This window comes from Cyprinus carpio, chromosome A1, assembly GCF_018340385.1.
Source record: "Cyprinus carpio isolate SPL01 chromosome A1, ASM1834038v1, whole genome shotgun sequence".
Taxonomy (NCBI): Eukaryota; Metazoa; Chordata; class Actinopteri; order Cypriniformes; family Cyprinidae; genus Cyprinus; species Cyprinus carpio.
In genome coordinates this window covers 8,338,259-8,353,708 of record NC_056572.1, presented here as the reverse complement: position 1 = coordinate 8,353,708, position 15,450 = coordinate 8,338,259, and the positions used below count along the sequence as shown (strand labels likewise).

General features: G+C 36.0%; 1 protein-coding gene and 1 long non-coding RNA gene across 4 annotated transcripts in view; both read left to right on the top strand.

Annotated features, from left to right (window-relative positions):
• LOC109051883 overlaps nucleotides 1-4,951 on the top strand; it is a 5,032-nt gene extending 81 nt beyond the window's left edge. The window contains exons 1-4 of one of the 2 annotated variants that reach the window (XR_002011443.2): nucleotides 1-138; nucleotides 1,843-1,980; nucleotides 2,792-2,949; nucleotides 3,748-4,951. The exon at nucleotides 1-138 is cut by the window's left edge and continues 81 nt beyond it. This is a non-coding gene — a long non-coding RNA (uncharacterized LOC109051883). Of the gene's footprint in view, nucleotides 139-1,839; nucleotides 1,981-2,791; nucleotides 2,950-3,747 lie in introns of both variants that reach the window. The other variant, XR_006156346.1, reaches the window with a different exon arrangement.
• A 1,752-nt stretch (nucleotides 4,952-6,703) lies between these two features.
• On the top strand, nucleotides 6,704-13,818 carry LOC109051902 (fascin-like). Of its 2 annotated transcripts, XM_042736953.1 has the most exons (6): nucleotides 6,704-7,850; nucleotides 10,283-10,439; nucleotides 10,752-10,873; nucleotides 11,132-11,302; nucleotides 11,825-12,047; nucleotides 12,080-13,818. In XM_042736953.1, exons 1-5 carry the CDS (start codon nucleotides 7,022-7,024, stop codon nucleotides 12,028-12,030), a joined length of 1,485 nt encoding a protein of 494 aa, XP_042592887.1. In that variant the 5' UTR covers nucleotides 6,704-7,021; the 3' UTR covers nucleotides 12,031-12,047; nucleotides 12,080-13,818. The 2 variants fall into 2 exon arrangements, with proteins under 2 accessions (XP_042592887.1, XP_018924934.2); XM_019069389.2 differs by having other exon boundaries at nucleotides 11,825-13,818.
• The last annotated feature ends 1,632 nt before the right edge of the window (nucleotides 13,819-15,450 follow it).

Genomic DNA, 15,450 nt, shown 5'->3' with positions numbered 1-15,450 from the left:
GAAATTATTTGAAACAAAAGTCAGGATAGGTAATTTTAATACAACATATAAATTACAGAGTAAAGACTATTTTTCTAATTTGACATGAATGGGACGCAATGACACTACCTCGCGATTCAGTCTACAATGCTGTACTACGTAGGTTGTGGCTTTTTAACACATTTTACATAGCGACTGAATAGTTCAATACATTTAATCAAGCCTTTAATCAGGTTGCAGAAATGTAAGGACAGAACACTGGAAGCCTAAGACATACTGCCCTTGTTTTAATTCAATTTTTTAATTATTATAGATTGTTTGTATTTAATGCCATTGCACCATAAATGACTATAGTGTAGCAGCTTATATGGGAGTCATCTTTACTGCAAAACAGAGACACTATTGGATCATATAGACTGAGCGGCTTACTTTCCACTTATGTATGTATGAATTATATATATATATATATATAATTATATATGAATTATATATATATAATTCAAAGCGATTTATTCAGGATTAGTTTATAAAAAGCCATTTGTTCTTCAGTTTGGATTAGATGAACTACGTGGGCGTGGCTCCCATTTAAAGTAAGTTACAGATATGTCTTATGACCATTGTAAGATCAACTGTAAATTAACATCAAAACATATTAATCTGTCACCGTTGCACTGTTTCACATAGTCACAGGCCACTTTTGTGCACGATGCTTAGTATTAGTTTGCCGTTTGTAATGCTGTGAATGTAAAACTGCAGGCAGTGGATGCTTTAGGAGTAATTCAGAAATGAATGAAATGTTGGCGGTTTCTTGTTTGAACCGGGGTCCCCTCTATTTATCGTTGCTCAGAATTATGTAAGATCAAATAATGTAGAAATATTTTAGGTTGTCGGGTTGTCTGCAAAGCAGGGGATACAAAACAATGGCATGCTACTCGCTTGAATCGGACACTTCCTGTTAACCCGGCTTTTGCGTAATACGTCATAACCGATTACGTTTCACGCTGCTGCATTTAGACGAATTTTTGGAGTGCTCACATATTACATGCTTTGTATACTTTAATTCTTTATATAATATATTTATATATTAAACAGAATGTGTCTTACATGTTTCCTAAATGTTAAATGCGGCAATTTTAATGCCCTAATCTAATGCACAGTAAAAATAAATCTGAAAGTCTGTTATACCGTTCTATACTATCCCATAATATACATTTATTATGATGTAACAGTTAATTCTTTATTAGATTGTTATTCCATAAGTAAGTGATAATGCCTGTCATGTGTGCTGCCTTCAATGTGGGCAATTTGAGACGTTTGGCAACACGTCTTGACTGGGGTGCTCTTCATTTCTTCTCTTATCAATGTGGACCTGAAAAGACAAACAAACTGTGTCTTTTATGTTAATTAACTATTCAGGAGCTAGTTATATTGAAGCATCAATGTGCCACAGTACAGTGTAGTGTGTGATTTATCTAGTGACGAAAGTGGCTTGTCATCAAGAGATGGCTGGAATGATTCTTCTGACAACAGTGTCACCCAATACACCTGCCCACCCCAAACAAACATGTGCCTAGGCGTGCAACAGTATTAATATTGAATTTTGACAATGTACCGGTTCCATAAAGAATAGATAAGCTTAGTCACAAAGGTGAATGAGTCATCATTACAACCTATTGCCACATCATTTTTTACAAAGTGCTTCATATTCCTAATGTATGCAACAGCATTCATTGTCTCCAGGGTGTGTGAGTATCAGCTTGATGTATGGGTGTGGGGGTCTATGACTCCACCAGATAGCATATGTACGTGCTTATGATGGTGTTTTATCAGTTTTGAAAACCATATTGTTTCTCTCATCAGCAGAATACTGAAGCCCTTAAATGGTTCAAAAAGAAAGAGGAAGAGGAAGAGAGATAGACAACTTAAAGTCTTACACCCACAGCACATTGTGACAATTCTGAGAGGAAGTCGCAGGAGCCTGTATCAGAAAGGAAATATAAAGTAAGCCAAGCTTCATTTAGGCTACTCTCAGAAAATAAGTCTAGTGCATGATCTGTGTAGTAAGCTTGTAAAGGGTGATTGTTCAGTTTTCATTAGTTTAAGCAGCTGTTGTGACATATGGGTGTGTTTATTGTGATGGTGGGTACCAACATATACATATTAACCAGAAATGAAACATTTTCTTCCATAAAGCCATATGCAGAGTTCAAACATGTTATGCTGCCCAATATAAAGGAAATTAAATTACCTTTGTGTTGAGTCTTGTTTATAGAGACACTATGTTCAGGGCCCCTTTAAGAGATATTCAGTCAATCTCCTTATAAGGCAATCTCTGAATGAGTCACATGGTATAGTACTTTGGAAAGCCAAGGCGAAGTCACATGACTCTTTAAAGCGGAAATTAGAAAGAGTGATTGGGACTCTCTGCTTTTCTTTCTCCTGTCATTGCATTTATTCAGTATGATTCTAATTCTTTTTAAAGCATTATTGTCTCTTTACCATGTATAACATAGGAGACTAGAAAAACACAATAAGATTACATACAAAAACACTATAAATGGCCTACTGACTGTCTCCACCCATCAGACCTAAAGTACCCTATATGGAAACATTGACAGGTAACACACACTCATGCAAAGATCTGATGAGATCTACTGGTGGATGCTGCTCTGTCTAAGAAATGGGAACAGGTAGACTCTAATATGGAAATATAACCAAAAAAGGTTGACAGAAAGGAACTAAGCATGATTGGTCTTATGAGTTAGGTACACGACACATGCCATGATGTAACCCCAATGTTTGTTTTCTGCAGGTACAGACCTTTCCTATGTGTATTCCATGTATGGCAATGGGTCAGTCCTGCTTAATCCTTCTAAGAGCAGTTCAAAGATCAGTGCTTTGCATCTAGTTGAGATATGTGGTAGAAGCCAACATTATGTTGCCTAATTAGGCTACTACTGTAACAACAAGGTAAGGAACTTTAATAAAATGCAACACAATTTATACTCCAAATAAGTTCTCTGATTGTTCATACTAAAAAGGAAAAGAGGATGGTTGCTCAAGTGGCTGTCATTTCAGGAATGTATATGTGTCAGAACATGCATAAACTCAGGAACATTAAAAAAAAAGATTTAGTTTAACTTTTCACGTGGCTGCAGACATGCATGCAATCATGTCAAGTGATTCTCCATTTTAAAAATTTGAAAAAATTAATTAATTTATTGAAAATTTAAAATTAAATTATAAAAAAAAACAATAAGATGCAATGGAAGTAGGTTTAATTTCTATGTTATGTATACTGTTTATTTAGCAGAACAGCATTTTATTTATATAATAACCTAATTAAAATTGATTTTTTTAAACCTAATTAAAAGTAATTATTTTTTTATTTTAATATTTAATATAAAATGTTTTTATTATATTTAGAATTTTATAATTATTTAAATTTCTCTTTCAACACTGTTCTTTTGAGCTTTCTATTCATCAAAGATGTATCACTGAGAACAACTGTTTTCAATAATAATAAGAGATGTTTTTGAGCACAAATTCAGCCTATTAGAATGATTTCTGAAGCATCATGTGACACTGAAGACTGGAGTAATGGAAAAGTTATTTTAAATTGTAATAATATTTCATAATATTACTGTTTTTACTGTATTTTTGATCAAATAAATGCAGACTTAAATGCAACTAAAATCTCACCAACCCAAACTTTACAAATCAATAGAATTATGCAATTTAAATAATTGATAATTATATTTTCTACAGGGGCAAACTGCAAAGAGTTGAATTTCAACAAGCACAATAGTTCCACTCATAGATCATGCAAGATTTTATGCACGGATATGTAATACTTTCATGACAGAATGAGTTTGGTTTCAAATGTTCAAGCTGCCTTGACATTTTGGAATACCTGCTTTATCAAGGGCACAAATCCCCAACAGACAACATCAGAAAGGAGCAGTCTAAATGTTGCCATGTTTTTGACTTTGATCCATTGAGGTACTTGGACAAAGAAGGAGATACAAAATATGTTGTTTGAGCTGATGTTTACAAAAACATTGGCCAACAAAAGAGTCTTAACCTGAGAAATATGCCAAAGTGAGAAATATGCCACATTGTACATCAGCAATTCTGATGATATCTTCTGCTACTTATTTTTGAATTAATTGGGTAGAAAACAACTAATTCTAGCTTGCAGCATTAGGATGATATTTTCACTTAATGGTTTCATTAGTTGGGTTTGACAGATGAACCTCATTAAATCCAGAGATCTGCACATTGTGCATGGTTTACGCTACTTCATAGCACACAGTGATTATGGGTGTATCTCTATCATGCTGATTTTGATCTGACAGAACAGTCTGGAAGCCTGGAAACAGGTCAACAATGTGTAACCCTGGGCCACATCAGAGTCCAGTTCATTAAGACAGTAAATGAAGCTTGTTTAATTAGCTCCTTATATGTATATGAACGCAACCTAAACATAGTTGTTTTTAGTCTATGTTAAAAAAAAGGTAAATAAGTGTTGATTATCAGTGTATGGTAACATTTAATTCTTGTCACAGAGGTGCTTTGTCTTGACCAATCAAGAGTGTTTGTGCCACACAATTATAGCAGTTGTTTATATTGGCAAATTTTACATTTCATATTGAGTCTATTTGTAACTAGAATTTTAAATCTGAAATCAAGTACATCTACATTTGTCTGTATAAAAAATAACTGATGTGAATAATAAATGATCCCTAATGCAATCAATAATTATACCTCTTGATTACCCATGTGTGCATGTGCAGAAAAGAAAGGGAGAGAATATGAGTGGAGATATTTAATTTCCATGAAACAGTCAGCAGAGCATAAAGGACCCAATCAATATCCTGTCCTTTACAAGAGGAAGAGGAAAGCTGCTGTTTGCCCTCAAAATAACCTGAGCAAGTTCCTGTTTCCTTCATAATTTCCTTATTTCAGCTGAGCAGAGGATATATATATATATATATATATAACTAATTTATTAATCATACAGGGGATTTGTAGTTCTCAGTAGTAGTTTGTGAACAATTGTGAAATTGTGAACTTACCTTTATCTAATAATAATAATTTATTAATCATACATTTTGTCATCTTGAGGTTTTTTGGTGGTTATCTGGTATTCCGGTCAAAGTATATATATTTATATATATATATATTTAAACACAAGATTTACATATAAGATTCACATTTATATTTAGGATTTGGATTTAACATTTACACTTAACATTTAAATTTAGATTTAACCTTTAAATATAACATTCAGAATTATTTGTATATTTAACATTTAGATTTAGTTTTGGTATTTTATTTTGATATAGCAATAAAAAAATTTGAACATTTTAGGTAAATATATTTGTTTTGGTTAAAATCTGACAGAATTTTACCAGTTTTTCTTACACATCTTATTTTACCACTGCCCCATAGTTCATATGCAGGGATTCTTTTTTACACCAGTCACACCCCCAGTCTTTCTGAGAAAGACCTATAGGGTTTACTGACAACAGAGCGTTAGAACTTTGGTTTAACATCACATTTGAACAATGGTGCCTTTTACATAGGCCTATATATTTAGTAGGGCATTACATAGAGCACATGATGAGCGCCCCCTTCTGGCCCTCCTCCTGCTGAAACCTTAGCTTTCCCAGAAGGTTTCTCATCAGATACTGACCAAGTTTAAGCCCTCAGTGGGAAGCAGGTTGATAGCTGTTGCAGAAGGTCTCTTAAGTATCCCATTCACCCCAATACATTTTACAGTTTTAAACTTAAATAATAATAATTTTAAAAGGTCACACCTTACATGCGGACTCGTATATCAGTTGCTGTCTTTTAAATGTTGCTCATCTTAGCTATGATGTGGACATTCTGTATTGTCTTTTGTGCATTTCACTTATGTTGCACTGACTGAACAAACACTTGTTAAGTAAAGCTGGCAAAACGTTATTTCACTGACAGAACGCTAAAATTAAGCTCACCTACATTGTAATGTAACATGGACATGAGAGGATTCAGTAAACTTACAATAAGTTATTTTTAGTGAACCCTTGTGAAAAAGAAGTGTGATTAATTGTAAGGAATTTGCACTTGTGTGCTTCAATTCTTAAAAGTATATTTATTTATTTATTAAAGCGTACTAAAGATATTAATTGAATAAAGTCACTAAGTTTACTTAATGAGTACACTTTTATGACTGTTTCTTATAACACTTAAAAATGCATTTTGTAATAATGTTAAATCATTAAGTTGTTATAATCTTTTGTCACGCTTTAAAGAGCTACACTGAGTGATTAAGCAAATAACACAAAATATTTGAATATATCTGTGGTGTGTTATTTGATTTTACATTTAAATTTAATATATATTAATTAAATGTACATTGCAACTTCATTACAAATGCGTAATTACAAATGAGTAGCAGCCTACTTAAGTCCTGGGTCCAAAAAAAAAAAAAATCTCCTAGGTTCAAATAGTTGCATTTTATATAAATTTCAACTATAACAGAGTTTCATTCTAATGTACGTGACAAGCATTATAAGTGTCATTATAATGCTTATGCCTTATGTGCGTAAAACATTATGCATTATGTGAGAGCATTATGTTCTCACTTTCTTTTACTACTGTATATTCCCTCCATAATGACACATAAAAGTGTAGGCTACTTATTTTCACAAAGGAAGTCACTTTTAATTTAGGATCGCTCTAGCTCTTCCCATAGCAACAGCAACGAGATGACGTGGGAAGGTAGCTGTTCAAACACATGCATTTTACTAGGATAAATCAAATTGTGCAAACAGCTATCCAGATGTATGATGCTTCTGAGTGTGGAATGAAATAGCAAGACATCTAAAAAGTTCACATACAGCTTACATACATATCAGCATCACTCTCTCTCTCTCTCTCTCTCTCTCTCTCTCCGTTCTCTCTCACGCGCCATCGTTCATCACTCGTCACACCCACTCCTCGGAACCGCTGCTCACCGATTCTCACCGAACCGTAACACCCAAACAGCTCTAGCATGTCTTCGGAAGGATTAGGCGAGACTTTGGTGATTCGGTTCGGACTGATAAACGCCGATAACAAATATCTGACAGCGGAGACGTTTGGTTTTAAAATCAATGCCTCCGCGAGTTCCATGAAGAAGAAGCAGGTGTGGACCCTGGAGCAGTCCGGAGACCACGTAGACTCCAATGCCGTGTTCATAAAAAGCCACCTGGGTCGCTACCTCTCCACCGATAAGGACGGCAACGTGACCGCGGACAGGGAGCAGCCCTGCCAGGATTGTCGGTTCCTCGTGATCGCCCACGACGACGGCCGGTGGTCCCTGCAGTCCGAGCCCCACTCGCGCTACCTGGGCGGGACCGAGGACCGGATTGCGTGCTTTGCGCAAAGCATTTCGCCTGCGGAGAAATGGAACGTGCACCTTGCCGTCCATCCTCAGGTGAACGTGTACAGCATCGCGCGTAAACGGTATGCGCACCTGTGCACCAAGAGGAACGAGCTCGCCGTGGACCGCGACGTGCCATGGGGTGTGGACTCGCTGCTCACGCTTGTGTACCTGGACCACCGGTATCATCTGCAGACCGCCGACAACCGCTTCCTCACGTGCAGCGGTGCCCTGACAGCCAAACCGGACACGGGCACTGGTTTCACGCTGGAATTTCGCGCGGGGAAGGTGGCTTTCCGGGACGCCACTGGCAAATACATCGCGCCCACGGGCCCCACCGGGACCTTGAAGTCTGGGAAGAGCGCACGAGTTGGCAAAGATGAGCTGTTTGTCCTCGAGCAAAGTCACGGGCAAGTGGTGCTTACCGCCAGCAACGAGAGAAACATCTCCATGCGCCAGGGTGAGATGTGACTGCAGCATGCTGATTAATATATTATGCTGTGCACTATATTTGGTCGAATATAAGTGTTTAAAGGGTTAGTTTACATAAAAATGAAAATTCTGTAATAATTAGCCTACTCACTCTCATGTGTTTCCGGACATCATCGGAACACAAATTAAGATATTTTGGATGAAATATGAGAGCTTTCTGCATAGACAGCAACGTAACGACCACGTTCAAGGCCCAGAAAGGTAGTAAGGACATCGATAAAATAGTCCATGTGACATCAGTGGTTCAAACATAATGTTATGAAGCTATGAGAATACTTTTTGTGCACAAAGAAAATAAAAATAACGACTTTATTCAACCATTTCTTTATCTCTTAAAGTAAAATGGGCCACTTTTTGGTTTTGGTAAATCATGTAGAGTTTAGTAGTAAATGTGTCTGCACATTTTCTAGCCTGTTTTCTTACTGTTCATTGTGAAATAATGCATGCAGGATTTACTCACCCTCAAGCTATCTATGACATTCTTCTTTCAGACGAATACAATCGGAGTTACATTAAATAATGTCCAGGCTAATTCATGCTTTATAATAGGAGTGGATGGTAGCTCAAAATTTGAAGTCCAAAAAATTGCACCCATCCATTATAAAAGAAGTCCACACGGTTCTGGGAGCTTAATAAAAGCCTTCTGAAGCAATGTATTGCATTTGTGTAATAAAAATATCCATACTTACAACTTTATAAACCTTAATCTCCAGCTTCTGCTAACTGTCGTATGCACATTCACAAGAGAGTGGTGTCCAGCGGATGACGTAGGTATGAATTCATGTGTTTAAGTCGATTCAGCGATATTAAGTAATATCTTAAAATTAAAACCAGTTAACTTAGATGTTATCATTTTTAGGTTACCATTTTTTTTTTCAGTGTTTGCAAAATGATTGTTGTGCCCACCTTAGCAATTACCAATCAAAATACCATTGTGCCTCTAAAATATAGTAGGCTACGTTTTTTTTACATGACAAACATATATGTGTCACGGGCTGTGCAGAATAAAGTGCACAACGAAGGAGTAGAATCCAAGAAAGTAATTTTAATAAATCCACAGGGAGAATAGAACAACCACATGGGCACGAAACAATAGCAGACAAGGAACTGAGGAAAACACAGGGCTTAAATACACAAGGAATGTAATCAAGATGAAAACAGAACATGTGGAGCCAATTAACAACTAAGGGAACAAACTAGGAAACTAATGCAAAGGAACAGAAATATAGAGAAAACTAAACCAAAATGGAACAGAAGTGTACAGTTCATAGAGCCAAGGAGGAGCTCGAAGCAGGAGGAGCCAGGCGGAGATCCAGACCCAGCGGAGGTAGGAGCCATGGTGGAGGTAGGGCCAACCGATGGAGATGGAGCCGGTGGAAGAGGAGCACAGGATGGAGCCAGGGTGACACTGAGGTTCTGGAGGGCCAAGGCAGAGCAGACGGCTCAGGTGACCAAGGCTGAGGCAGGGATCCGTAAGACTGCAGTGGAACCGGAGCGACAGAGGACCCAGATGGAGCCGGAGGGAGGGAGGAGCCCGACTGAGCCAGAGGGATGAGGTGAAGCCAGAGGAGTGTAGGCAGGTGGACGACAGACCAAGGTGGAGCCGGAGGGACGAGGGAGCCTTGTGGAGCTGGTGGGCTTATGGGTCACAGTGGAGACAAGGGAGCCAGGAGCCAAGGTGGAGCCGATGGGTTGGAGGACCTAAGTGGAGTCAAAGACAGGGGATCCTCACGCCTAGGCAAAGCTGGAGACTGGAAGGCCCGAGCCAAATCAAAGCACCGGATGGCACTGACTGAGGGTGAGCTGAGGGACTGACAGGAAGCAGTGTAGACAGGGCTGAGGAACTGGTTGGTTTTAGGAGGGGAGGCGGGAGAGGGAGGCTGGGAGGGAACACAGGAGAACATGAGCTAGGGGGAATTCTCCTTGGCACCATCTGTGTGCCTTATACCTCTCGCTCAAACTGGTGTAATAAAAACACAAAGCAAGTGGTCAGGGAAGTGAGTAAGGCACGCTAGATCTAAAAAGTCCCTAGTATGGTCCTCCAGTGAATGTTCCATCTGCTCCAGACATAGAAGATGAATGGCTGGTAAATCAAAAACAAAAGCAAGAAAAACGCAGCAAAGAGAATACTTTTCTAATGCAGGGAAACAAAAATACAGAGAAAACTAAATCAAAATGGAACAGAACAGAACCAAGGCCAGTTTGGTGAATTTTAGTTTTTGCCTTACATCCATCACTGTGAAAATGTTTTGTCAGGTAACCTAAACTATTCGTCATGTGGTAACATTTAAATTAATAGGTTATTACAAGTCTATGTGTTCACAGTATCTATTGTTGATTAACCTCACTCTCCCAGTTTGTGTGCTGAAATCACAGTCTGATTGAATTACTTTATTTTAGGGGTTGATTTATCAGCCAATCAGGATGAGGAGTCTGATCAGGAGGTGTTTCAAATGGAAATGAACAGGGAGACAAAGTGCTGTGCCTTCCGATCTTGCAATGGGAAGTACTGGAGTCTGACCCCAAGTGGAGCGATCCAATGCTCTGCCTCCACTAAGTAAGAACAACTGAATATACTTAACTAAGTGCAGAAAATGTCACATATGCCAGTTTGTGTGTGAAAGGATTATTTGCTGAGTGAACCAAATGGCAAAAGGAATTAATAAAGGCAATAGGGAATTCAAATATAACAGCTAGTTTTGGGTAGACATTTGTTTGCATGGTCATGTGTTTACTCAAGTTAGAAAATTATACTGTATACTAAAGTACACAAGCTCAATTGTGCTCAGTAAGACCAGAAATGTACATTACTAAATTAAAGCAGATTATTTTTCATGTTGATTTTTAAGAAACTGACTGTTTATCCCAGATCACCCAGTTGTTTCTTTGACCTTGAGTGGAAAGGGTCAAAAGTCGCACTGAAGGCCAGTAATGGAAAATACCTGGCAGCCAAGAAGAACGGACAGCTGGCGGCTGCTGTGGACTCTGCAGGTTTGTGTCTGAATGGCATTATATAATTTTTATCATGCATGTGTAAATCAATAGGACAATACATATTATTCACAGCTAATAGAATAGAATACAATAGAATAGAATATACTTTAATTGCCATTTCTGAGAAATTCATTTTGGACAACCATGACATGGCCAGTTCACAACATTAAACTCACATAGCACAGTACATAATATACAATAGATATAATAGATATTATGTACAGCATGTTTAGCTGCCAATGTTTTGTTTAACAGGTGAGCAAGAGGAGTTTGTGTTGAAACTCATCAACAGGCCATTGATAGTGCTGCGTGGGGAACATGGTTTCATTGGTTGCCGCAAACAAGGAACCGGAACACTTGATTCCAACCGCTCATCCTATGATGTCTTCCAGTTAGAGTACAACAACAACGCTTACAGCCTCAGAGGTTAGTGATAGTGCTACTATATGACTCATGAAGATTTACTGACAGTTGGTAGGATTTTTATTTAGGGCCATATTACCACCCCCCCCCTAATTCTGTCTTATTTTTTGTTCAATTAAAAAATTTTTAATGCTTAAGTTACAGTTTGGTATTCAAAAAGCATTTCTAAATAACTGAAATCAAATTTAATTTTTTTCTTCTTTTTTTTAAGTTGTGATTTTTCTGGATTTAATTTTAATGTTTAAATTAAAATTTAACACTCAACAAAGTATGTATAAATAATTGTAATCATGAATATTCTGTGATTTCTGTTTTAATTTTTCTTGATTTCATTTTAATAGTTTAAAATAGTTTCAATATTTTAATAAAAAAAAATATCAAATAATCAGAATAATTCAACAAAACAATAAATTAACAACATTTTTTTTTTTACAATAAAATAAAAGAAACTAAGATGTTTTTTTTATTTTTTTTTTTTTCCTGAAATTCTGTGTTTGTTACTTACTATGTAATTTCTCTTGTCAGACTCAGTGGGGAAGTATTGGACTGTTGAGGCAGACGGCTCTGTGATCAGCAGTAGCAGCACACCTGTCTATTTCCACTTTGAGTTCTGTGATTATAATAAAGTGGCCATTAAGACAAAGGAGGGCAAGTATCTTAAGGGAGACCATGCTGGGGTGCTCAAAGCCAGTGGTCAGGGGATTGCTGAGGCAACATTGTGGGAATACTGATAAATATTCATGAATCTACACACACACACACACACACACACACACACACACACACACACACACACACACAAACATGTGTGTTCTGTAAACCTATACATAAGCATACCACATTCTCTACAGCATAAGCACAAGATGATAACATACAGTCTATATCACATAATACACTAAAATATCTCAACATAATCTAATGGATCAAGACAAAAACAAATTTGAATGTAAAAGTATAAACAAAAGCACACATTTTCACAAAGCAGTTATCACAATGCACAAATTATCTTAAACATAAAAATCTTATTAAATTAAATGAATAGTTCAGCTAAAAATATGAATTCTGTCAATTCTGAAACCTGTATGACTTTCTGTCTTCTGTGGAGCATAAAAGGCAATATTTTTACGAATATTGGGGGCAAACAACACTTATGATTTTTGTTGAATGGACAAAAAACATTTGAAGATTTTAAATCTTATAAATGTTTAAAATATCTTCCTTTGTGTTCTATAGAAAAAAAAAATCAAACATATTTGGAAGGCCAGAATAAATGATGACAGAATTTTCATCTTTGGGTGTATTATCCCTTGAAGAGAACCACAAATTGATGGTATACTTAAAAAATAAAAATAAGAAGAAGAATAGAGAATTAAGAAGAATAGAATTAAACATTTTTAGTTTAATGTCGCACAAACTGTTGATGTTCTTTGCTCAATGATTAAGATAATGGTAACACTTTACAATAAGATTTCATTTATGTTAACCTGTTAACCAAGATTTCAACAGATTAACTACGTAAGTGAACATGAACGACACTTCTACAGTATTTATTAATCTTAGTTAATGTTTCAATATTAACTAATACATTTTCAAATCAATTGTATTTGTTAACATTATTTATTGCACTGTGAACTAACATGAACAATGCAGAACTGCATTTTTTAATAACTAATTCTAACAACAATAAATACATTGCTCAGTGTTAGTTTATGTTAGTTAATACATTATCTAATGTTAATACTTACAACCTTAATATGAAGTGTTACCAAGATAACTGATTAATTGGATGAAATTCTGTCATGAAACTAAATACATTGCGCAATTTAACGCACATCTTGTAGGCTCATTCAAGTCACTGTCATTGCCTCTCAGATGGTCTCATATTTCGCTCCATTCAATAGCTGTTTCTAGGAAATTCAGAATCTAAATGTGCTATTACACAATGGTCAGTAATTTGCTTATGCAAAATGGGCATACAGCCATGTCTCATAAGCTGAGCCTTCAGCCATAGAGTTTGTTCCTGCTCCCAAAAACATTTTTAGAGTGAACTGGCTTTTGTAATAAGGCCATGTTTTAAATAGCTGCACCTTGGCTCAGAGAAATAATCTTGTTCACATCAGAGACATTAATATTTCCTTACACACACAAACACAGGTACACAAGATGAGTCAAAAAAAAAAATCATTTGTTTGTCAAATTGATACTTGTGGTATTTGTGGCCATTTTGGGTTACATGACTTGTTTTCGGCGTTGTTCTGACTACAGGAACAACCGTGTTTTTTATGTAACTCCAGCTAATTGTTGATAACATGTTGATTTGCACTTTTTCAGCTAAAGCTTTTTCATGTGAATGTGTTGAAAGAGAAAGACGAAGTGTTTGTGCCTTCCCTAGTGGGACAAGATCTCCTGAGGTGTGAAAATGCATTTTTTTGAACTTCATTTTTATTCTCATTATGTGCCATTTGCAACTGGACATGACAATGAAATAAATAGAAAATGTTGGAAAGTAAATACTTAAAGAGTGTGCAAATGTGAGTTGTTTTTTTTCTCCATTTTATGGGCCTCTGTTCCTATTTTCCTCTGAATTCTCTCCACCTCGACTTTGGAGGGTTTCCAAAATTTTTTGCACTGACAGTGGGGCTCTGAATGAAACTCAAGAAGACTGCACTACACACACAGACACTCTCTCATTCACACATGAGGATTTACTAATATCTAACAGATGTGAATATTCTATGTGGCAATAACAAAGAAATGTCTGCTGCTGCTGTGTGTGGGTTATAGAGACAGCAACAAATGGAGGACAAATTATATGACAGATTTCACTTATATCTGTGTTTCAGATAAACAGAGAGATAAGCTGAGAATGCATTTTCCCCGATATGAAAATATCCAGTAAACAAATGCCTTACATGGTTTATGTGTGTATGTGAGCTCAGTGTACAGCTATATGCTCCGTAAAAAAAGCAAAAAACAATAATAGTTACTATGTTCAAAGATATTATTCAAACTACGTCCAAACATACATTAGTGTGTTTAATTAATATGAGGAATGTTAGCAGGTCATGACTCAGAACGGTGCTGCCGCCTAGTGGTAAATAAACATCTTAACATTCATTCACGTTCGCACACTCATATACATTTTAATTTTATTATTGTGATAAAACATATAAATAAACATATATGTCAAATGTATTTATATAATTAGCTTTTTGGTTAAACAGACCAAAATCTATGACCCTATATTTTTGTATAAGTGCCTTCCATGTTCACAAAAACTTGAGAACTTTATTTTCATTTCTTATTTTTATATTTACACGTCCCAAAGGCTTTATTCCAGTAACTATAAAATTTAATCAACAATCCAGTTTTACAAATAAAGTGATTTTTTTCTAAATAAACAATTAGTCAGTTAACTTCTCGTGAATCGTTTTATCTAATAATTTAGCAGAAAAAACATTTACATACATAATACATTTTAAATACAGATATGGCTTTTTTTAAACTTCAGAGAGTATTTCATATTTCCAAAAAGGTATCAGTGTCATTCCCAGAAAACCGAGATTAATTATTAAATGAAAAAAATATACTTTACATAGATAACGGTGTATTAAATGGATTTAGTGTACAAAAATAAAGATGTTATGAAATTACACTGTTTTTGAGTGAATCTGTTATGAAGAACATTTGCATTATTTCCAGCGGTTGATTCTGTGTAACTGTATGTATGCAAACTTCATACACACCAGTATAATGCCCAGAAGAGCCACCTGGTTCTGCCAGAAGCCCCACACACTGTAGTCGATCCCCTGAGATTGCAGATACATCTCTCCTTTTAGCCTGACCATAAGAAAGAGATCAAATACAAGATGTAAAAATGTAGGCTTGGTTGTTAAGTTTTCAATTTTAACTGGTAAGTCAAAAATGTAATTGAACAAAAGCTCAAAAATACATAATATCGATATTGCATTTGTGATATTCACTACCATATGTTTGGGGTCAGTAAAATAATTTAACGTCTTAGTCTCTTATGCTCAACGAGACTGCCTAATTTATGCAGTCATGACTGTACTATCATGTTTGATTAATTTAATGAGCGCTTGATAAATAAAAGTATTACCTTAAAAAAAAAATCTAATCTTACTGATCCC